Raw genomic sequence first — 8599 nt, 5'->3', positions numbered from 1 at the left:
ACACACACACACATACACACAAACACACAAACTTCTGTGTATCTATTTTGTTTTTATTTTGAGAAAATAAAAAAAAAATTAGTTTCAGACTTCAGAGTGCTGAGATTTCAAGTGTATGCTGCCACATACAGATTAATTACATTTTTTTAAAAAAATTTTTTAAAGTTTTTCTTAGATTTAGTTTTATTTACACACATATATGTGTAGTGTGTGTGTGCGTGTGTGTGTGTGTGTGTGTGTGTGTGATGTGTGTGTGTGATGTGTACAGGTGCCTCTTGAGGCCAGAAGAAGAAGGGGCATTGGATTCCTTGGAGCTGAAGTAGTAACTAGTTATACGATGCTACATGAGTGCTAGGAACTGAACTCTGGTCCTTGGAAGAGCAGCAAGTACTCTTAACTGCCGAGCCATCTCTCTAACCCCTAGCTCAACTACATTTTAAGAGAGTGTATAAAATTAAATAGAGCATTGCTACTAGGATCTTACATTATACTAGTTACAAATAACTCACTAAATATTAATATTTTGGGAAGGTTTGTAAAAAAGAAAATTCTGTGTATTCCTTAATTATATGCATGTCTAGCTGCTCTGCATGATTGTGTACAGATTAAGTATATCTAACCATGAAGTGGTTCAAATGATACATTTTTAATGATGTCTTTTGAAGGAAAAAATTTCCTGTAAAGTAAAGCTGCCAGTTGTCACTGCTTCAATATGATTTCATTAATATTTCATTAATATGTCTTTCACAAAATAGTACTTACCAAGCAAACTGCTTTTTAACATGTATTAGTCCCTTGTATAGTAAAATTCAAGTTGACAAACAAATTTAGGTTTTTAAAATTTATTCTTAGAGAGTGGGAATGGGTTTTCATCATGTAGTTTCTTAAATTAAAACATGGGGTGGCCCATTCTGGTTTGAACCCTGAGCCACCTTTCAGGATGAGGAGACTAGCAGAGGACGACAGTCTGTGCCATACTGAGAGGTGCTGGTACTTTTCTCGTGGCCCAGTTCCTTGAGCAGCTGGTTAGAGCTGAGAGGCTCGGAGTGTTCAGGTGACCCACTTGCTGACAGGGCACTCCTTTCTTCTCTTTCTCATGGCAATTGATAAAGCTCAAGACTAACCCTCAAAATATAGAGACGAACCCTTTGTGGGGGATGCTGCCCTGTTATTAAAAACATGAATACACTGATCTGTTGTATAAATTTAATTAGATCTCCTGAAATCATTGATTGGGGGAGAGGAGGTCTCCCAAGAAAGTTCAAGAGAATAGTCTGCAGATTATGACTGTGTAGGATAGACACGGGGGCCTTGCCCTTTACCTTCATCAGCTTATATTACTCCTAGATAATCAGCCTCAGTGTTCAAGGTTAGCTTGCTATGCCGAAAAGCTTACTCATCTTTGCCTGCCCCCTTAAGTCATAGACAATTAAACTTCTCACCATTAGTAGACTTGCTTTACTGGCATGTGAATCCTTCCCTTTTCTCACGGTTTCTTTTCACTGCCCAGGAATCCCTTCCGTCACTGCCACAGTCCCCTATGAAGGAGCCTTCCAAAGCATTTCACCAGTATAGCAACAACATCTCCACTTTGGATGTACACTGTCTCCCTCAGTTCCAGGAAAAGGTTTCCCCTCCTTCATCACCTCCCATAACCTTCCCTCCAGCCTTTGAAGCCGCCAAAGTAGAGTCCAAGCCTGACGAGCTCAAGGTGACGGTCAAGTTAAAGCCTCGGCTGAGGACTGTTCCTGTTGGGCTTGAAGACTGTAGGCCACTGAATAAAAAGTGGAGAGGAATGAAGTGGAAGAAATGGAGCATTCATATTGTCATCCCCAAGGGGACCTTTAAACCACCTTGTGAGGATGAAATAGATGAGTTTCTAAAGAAATTGGGCACTTCTCTTAAACCTGACCCTGTACCCAAAGACTATCGAAAGTGTTGCTTTTGTCATGAAGAAGGTGATGGGCTAACAGATGGGCCAGCAAGGCTGCTCAACCTTGACTTGGACCTCTGGGTCCACTTGAATTGTGCTCTGTGGTCCACAGAGGTCTATGAAACACAGGCTGGTGCCTTAATAAATGTGGAGCTAGCGCTGAGGAGAGGACTACAAATGAAGTGTGTCTTCTGTCATAAGACAGGTGCCACCAGTGGATGTCACAGATTCCGATGTACCAATATTTATCATTTTACTTGCGCCACTAAAGCACAATGCATGTTTTTTAAGGACAAAACAATGCTTTGCCCCATGCACAAACCAAAGGGAATCCACGAGCAGCAGTTAAGTTACTTTGCAGTCTTCAGGAGGGTCTATGTGCAACGAGATGAGGTGCGGCAGATTGCTAGTATCGTGCAAAGGGGAGAACGGGACCACACCTTCCGTGTTGGGAGCCTCATCTTCCACACCATTGGTCAGCTGCTTCCACAACAGATGCAAGCGTTCCACTCTCCGAAAGCACTCTTCCCAGTGGGCTATGAAGCCAGCCGATTATACTGGAGCACTCGCTATGCCAACCGACGATGCCGGTACCTTTGCTCCATTGAGGAGAAAGATGGGCGGCCTGTGTTTGTCATCAGGATTGTAGAGCAAGGCCATGAGGACCTGGTCTTAAGTGATTCATCACCTAAAGGTAAGATCTACTTGTGTGCTGTTGTCAGGCCAGTGGGTGCTCCATGTCAGTGTCTCTGTTTTGTCTATGATGGTTTCATGAAGAACCTTTACTTGTCAGTGCAAACCTTAAGCCTCTATGTTAGCACACCTTGTTGGATGCTGTGTTAGTGCACCTTGTTTGCTCAGCAGTTTATATAGGCTTGAGCAGGAAAGGTGATACCTTGGAACCCCTCTCAAGGTCAGAACCGGAAAGCAGAGATATCCAAAGCATTGTTATGATTTTGTCCTATTGTAGCTTCAGATTTAAAGCTGGGAATTGCAAACTTCATTTTGTACTACTGGGCATTTTTATTTTCATTATTGCTAATGTAGAAAGTACTAAAGAGCTGCTTTTTAAATGTCTTCATAGTTTTTAAAAACACATGGTGCAATCCAAAGGTATTTCCAAAGACACTACCCATTCTGTGTTTTTACATTGCTAATTGAGTTATTCCTTTTAAATAGTATATTTTCTTTTGTTCCATATCCAATTGAATTCACTAATTTCTTTGCATGTTTGCTGTTTGATGTCCTTATGGTGGCATTTGATGTCCTTATGGTGGCATTATTTTCCTCCAGGTAGCATCGAGTCTTTGAAATAAGTTGCTGCTATTTGACAAACATGTTTGTTACATTGCTTCCCAGATTTTATTTGAAAACTAGTAGGTCTTTGTGAGTGACTCTTCTTTATTCTCTCTTGGTTTTGTACTGTGTCCAGTCCTTCTTTTTGTTTAGCTAAAAGGAAATTCATCATAAAAATTAATTTTTGTTCATATATAGATGTTTGGGATAAAATTTTGGAGCCTGTGGCTTGTGTGAGAAAAAAATCTGAAATGCTGCAGCTTTTTCCCGCGTATTTGAAAGGAGAAGACCTGTTTGGCCTGACTGTCTCTGCAGTAGCACGGATAGCTGAATCAGTAAGTGTCCTGGTTATGGTCTAACATGGGCTTGTTTTCTTATCCAGCATTTTCACAGTGCTACTACCAAAACCTTCCTACTTTCTAAGACATGGAGCTCAAGTGTGGGTGGTCAGTTGGCAAGCTTAGTATCAAGTTCCTCAGAGCAGCAGCTAATGTCATCTGCCCTGTTTATCCATGTGTCTGAGGAGACGCCCTTGACCTGCTGAAGTCCTGTTTTTTTGTAGATTTTCCCCCCTTTTCTTAACTTTCTTGGCATTTTCTTGCCCTGTCCTAGGGTTGGATGGTCCCACTGCAGCAGTACTAACTAGTGCCTTCTCTGAATGTAGGTGCATTTGTCAAATGTAACAATAAAGAAATGTATTCACTAGAACTGTGTTCTAAAGCCAGGCCTGGAGATGAAGGCCTGTAGTCCCAGACAGTTAGGCTGCTAAAGTAGATATAGAAATTGAAGATCATCAGTCTGGGCAACCTACTGAGATCTATCTCAGAACTTTAAAAAAGGAAGAAGAGCATTAAGGCTCCAGTTCAGTGGTACAGTGCTGGCCTCAAAAGCTTGAGGGCTAGGTGGGATCCTTCAAACTACAAAAAGAAGGGCTGGTAAGATGGCTCAGTGGGTAAGAGCACTGGCTGCTTTTCCAGAGGTTCTGAGTTCAAATCCCAGCAACCACATGGTGGCTCACAACCACCCGTAATGAGATCTGACACCCTCTTCTGGTGTGTCTGAAGACAGCTACAATGTACTTATTTATAATAATAAACAAACTACAAAAAGAAAAAGAAAGGAAAAACTGTAGAAGAGAAGACTAAGCTGGTAAGGTGGCTCAGCATGTAAAGGCACTGGCACTAAGCCTGGCAGCCTAAGTCCAGAATGGTGGATGGAAAGAGCCAGCTCCCATGGCTCATCCTCTAGCCTCCAAAGGCTCACATAGCACTCACATATACACCGGCACACTCGTCCTTTCTCTACACAAACACATGCAGGAGTAAATGGAAAATTAACTTTAAAAATAAAGACATATAAAGGAAACTTTGAACATTTCAATTACTTTCAAGTAGACCTTAATTTACCAGCAAAACTGCTAGAACAGTGAGTGACAGCCTTGTGTCATGATGACATTGGACAGAATGGGGAAGAGATCCGGAAAGTAAACCACGGAGATGACCTCCAGCTGCTCTGACAAACACATTCATTACATTGTGACCACGGTTTCCTGTCTGTTAACTGAAACATCAGATCTATCACATTCAGGAGGACTTTGGCTGATGTATTAGTTCTGGGAGTTAATCATCTCTTCCAGAAAAAGTGGCCTGCCTGGGCTTACCAAGTTTTGTCTTGAAATTGGATTTATATGTTATTTAAATAGTTATGATTGTAGCCTCATTATTAAATAGGTCACTGACTGGGAAAAAAAACCATAAAAATCATATCTAAATTATTTGCACCCTGGGCCTGGCTGAAGATTATATCCTTGGCCAGATGAGTTACCCTTTTGTGTATTTTTCTTCTTTTTTTTTTTTTTTTTTTTTTTTTTTTTTTTTTTTTTTTTTTTTAGCTACCCGGGGTTGAGGCATGTGAAAACTACACCTTCCGATATGGCCGTAATCCTCTCATGGAGCTCCCCCTTGCCGTTAACCCCACAGGTTGTGCCCGTTCTGAACCTAAAATGAGCGCCCATGTCAAGAGGTTTGTGTTAAGGTATCTTGTTTCATCTTCACATAGTACAGCCCAGGGTTTCTAGGCACCTTAGTGGGTGTTGTGCTTGATTTGTCTGCTGCTTACAAACCCTGCTATTTCTGGCTGTGTATGTGCCTGACAACTTCAGAAGATGCTCTGTGTCTCTGCTAGGCAGCTTTCTGTGTCTGTCAGCGAGACTTTTAATTGGTGCAGCTTTCACCTTATTCAGAGGTGTCTTCAGTTGTCCTTTTATTGTCCTGTTGGTACATTGTCATCTATAGGCCTCACACCTTGAATAGCACCAGCACTTCAAAGTCATTTCAGAGCACAGTCACTGGAGAGCTAAATGCACCCTACAGTAAGCAGTTCGTCCACTCCAAGTCATCACAGTACCGGAGAATGAAGACTGAGTGGAAATCTAATGTGTATCTGGCCCGGTCTCGGATCCAGGTAAGGAATGAAGTTGAGTTAGGTCTCAAGATGCTGATGTCCAGTAGGAAAAGCTGCTGCACATTGGGTGCAGAGATAGAATCAGGTGTACTTGTTTGTCTGTTTATTTTTGTGATGCTGTGATTTGAACTAGCATCTTTTAGGTACTAAGCATACTTTGAGAGTTGTGTTCCACCTTGTCAATTTTTAACATGAGGACTCTGGTTTGTAGCCTTAGGACCTCAAATAGAAAGCAGGCCTTGGGATCTACATCTTTCTATCTTGTTAAAGGCTGTGAAGAAACAGGTTGCACTGCATTTTGCATGCACTGAGTTAAAATTTAAAATGAATGTCAGCACTTGAAGATAGAGTAAGGTGGGTCAGGTCAGGGCTGCTCTGTCTTTAACAGTGGATACATTCATGCGACATTGTGGATTTGGAAGCTTTATCTTTTTAGCACTGCCTTTTTGTGAAATCACTGCACATTTCTGGTAGACATTCTAGGAGTATCTACATGTAAGGCTGCCCATTGACCAAGCATTTAAAATTGAACCTGTAGTCTTCAGTTGTGGTATTAATGTTGATGTGTCTAATCAGCAACTCTCCTGTCACAGAATGGAATTGTAAACTTTGTCAAATTCTTCAGTCACCAAACTCATGTTGTTAAATATTGTCTGTCCATGCCTAAGTCAGCCTCAGTATTTTCAGATCCACCCCGCCATAAAATTCTGTTACTTCACCCCATCCTCCTCCAAGTTCCAGCCTCTTCCTGAAAACCAGTTTGTATGCACAGTAGAGATTAGATCATCAATCGAAAGTCTTGAACAAGTTTAGTGCAAGTGCTTCCCTCCTAACTGGTAGTTTTAAGAATCTTCTTCTTCTTAGACTTTGCAAATGCGCCTAGCATAAGGCTCTCATTATCATTTTTTTCCTCTTGATGAATCCTTTTAGTTTGGAGCACTGTGACCTTCAGGTTGAGTATATCACCTGTCAATAAAAAAGCTGATGGCCAATCAGCCGAGGCAGGAAATAGGAGGCTCGATAGTGGCAGGAAGGGAGAGGATTTTGGCAAATAATGAGCGAATAAAAGGAGATGCAGGGAGATTCCAAAGAGATTTGAGTGAGACGCTGGGGGAAACACTGAGGAAGAAGCAGGCTGGGACTGAAGGAGAGGTAACTATCTATGTGGTAGACATAGAACAGTTTGAATGGGTTAAAGAAGTTACAAGAGTTGGCATCCTGGGTGCAGGGACTGGAAGGAAAAACTGTTCTGAGGCTGACAGGCCAGGAGCCTGCCCACCTCCAGAGACCCAGCTCTGGAGGGTCAGCCAGTGTCATGACCTAAATGGACAGCTGCCTTCTCTATGGTTCCTTTCCTACTTCTGATTTTGGTTTCCTTGTTTTGCTCTTCTGAAATGTCTTCTACTTTACCTGGATGATCTTTCTTCTACATTTTAACAATCACAAGCCCTTCGCTCTTTATCATTTTGTTTCATCTTGTTTCACAGCGTTTTTTCTCTGAGGTGACCCTCTGTCAGATTCTGTGGAAATGTTAGGGCCCTGTCTCTGCTGCTTCCAGGTGCTTCCCTCCTCACTTGCATTTTAGATATTAGACCTCACTCGTTCTGTGCCTGTTCCCACTCATGAGGATCTTGACTGTGCCTTCAATTTATAATTAACCTCCATCGTTTTTTTTTAAAGATTTATTTATTTATTTATTTATTTATTTATTTATTTTATGTATACGAGTACACTGTATCTGTACAGATGGTTGTGAGCCATCATGTATTTGCTGGGAATTGAACCCAGGACCTCTGCTTGCTCTGGCCCGCTCGCTCCAGCCCAAAGATCTATTTATTGTTATATGTAAGTACACTGTAGCTGTCTTCAGATGCATCAGAAGAGGGCATCAGATCTCATTATGGATGGTCGTGAGCCACCATGTGGTTGCTGGGATTTGAACTCAGGACCTTCAGAAGAGCGGTCAGTGCTCTTAACTGCTGAGCTATTTTTTAAATGTTGTTACTGTACATACATATACATGCACGTCCGTAGATGGAGGACAGTTCCCGAAGGCAGTGCTCTCCTTGCCATGAGTTGCAGTGTCCTAAGTCCTCTTTGAGAGTTTCAGCTTTCTGTCATGTCCTCTCTCACCATTCCTGTCTGCAGTGACTGTGGTCATGGTAGTAGAGTTTATATCTTAGGGACACACGCATGGACACATTTATGAAAATAGAACCATGTTATCTATATTCACTTTTCCCCATGCACACAGAGCTCTCTACATTACCTGGGTAATTACATTCTCAGTAACTTGTATGCTGCTTTACAACGATGAAGTACGATCATCCCTTTGCACGGCCATTGTCTGTCTCACAGCAGATACTGTACCATCAGTATCTCATATGAAGATTCTTGTGTACTGATAGTTTTGGGATTCTGGAGTATAACCGAAAAAGGAAAGATTCTATCTAAAACTATATTTACTTTTTCTTTTAATAACATTTTCCCAAAAGGCCGTAATTGCTGGTTTCCTCCTGCAGTTTGTGACTCTATTCTGGTTTTCTCTTATGTAGTAGGTGTTCTCATTTTTACATTTTGTCAGCTTGGCAGGTATACGCTGACACTGAGATCTTTTGAAAAGAATATATTCTCATTTTTGTTTATGTTTACATGTGACTATGTGCACTGTATGAGAATGCATGTCCACAGAGGCCAAAAGAGAGCATTGGGTCCCTGGAGCTGAGTCAAAGGCTGTTGTAAGCTGCTATGTGAGTGCTGGGAACTGACTGAACTCAGTTCCCCTGGAACAGAAAGAAGCAGTTTAACCACAGAGCCATCACTCCAGCCTCTGACACTGGGTCTTAGTCAGTGCCCCTGAGTGCTGGTGAGGCTGTCTTGTCATGACTGGTCTTAGTCAGTGCCCCT

The 8599-nt window shown here is 41.8% G+C and overlaps 1 protein-coding gene across 15 annotated transcripts in view; it reads left to right on the top strand.

Moving 5' to 3' along the window:
* Nucleotides 1-8599, top strand: part of Kmt2c (lysine methyltransferase 2C) — a 217663-nt gene that overhangs the window by 202643 nt on the left and 6421 nt on the right. For 11 of the 15 annotated variants that reach the window (XM_031380220.1, XM_031380217.1, XM_031380208.1 and 8 more), the window contains 4 exons: nucleotides 1511-2627; nucleotides 3428-3564; nucleotides 5121-5263; nucleotides 5524-5692. In XM_031380220.1, coding sequence (XP_031236080.1) covers nucleotides 1511-2627; nucleotides 3428-3564; nucleotides 5121-5263; nucleotides 5524-5692 — 1566 coding nt within the window. The remainder of the gene's footprint in view (nucleotides 1-1510; nucleotides 2628-3427; nucleotides 3565-5120; nucleotides 5264-5523; nucleotides 5693-8599) is intronic. The other 4 variants (XM_031380223.1, XM_031380221.1, XM_031380218.1 and 1 more) reach the window with 1 other exon arrangement.

The sequence above is a fragment of the Mastomys coucha genome, unplaced genomic scaffold (genome assembly GCF_008632895.1).
Source record: "Mastomys coucha isolate ucsf_1 unplaced genomic scaffold, UCSF_Mcou_1 pScaffold19, whole genome shotgun sequence".
Taxonomy (NCBI): domain Eukaryota; kingdom Metazoa; phylum Chordata; class Mammalia; order Rodentia; family Muridae; genus Mastomys; species Mastomys coucha.
This window is presented reverse-complemented; position numbering and strand designations above follow the sequence as displayed.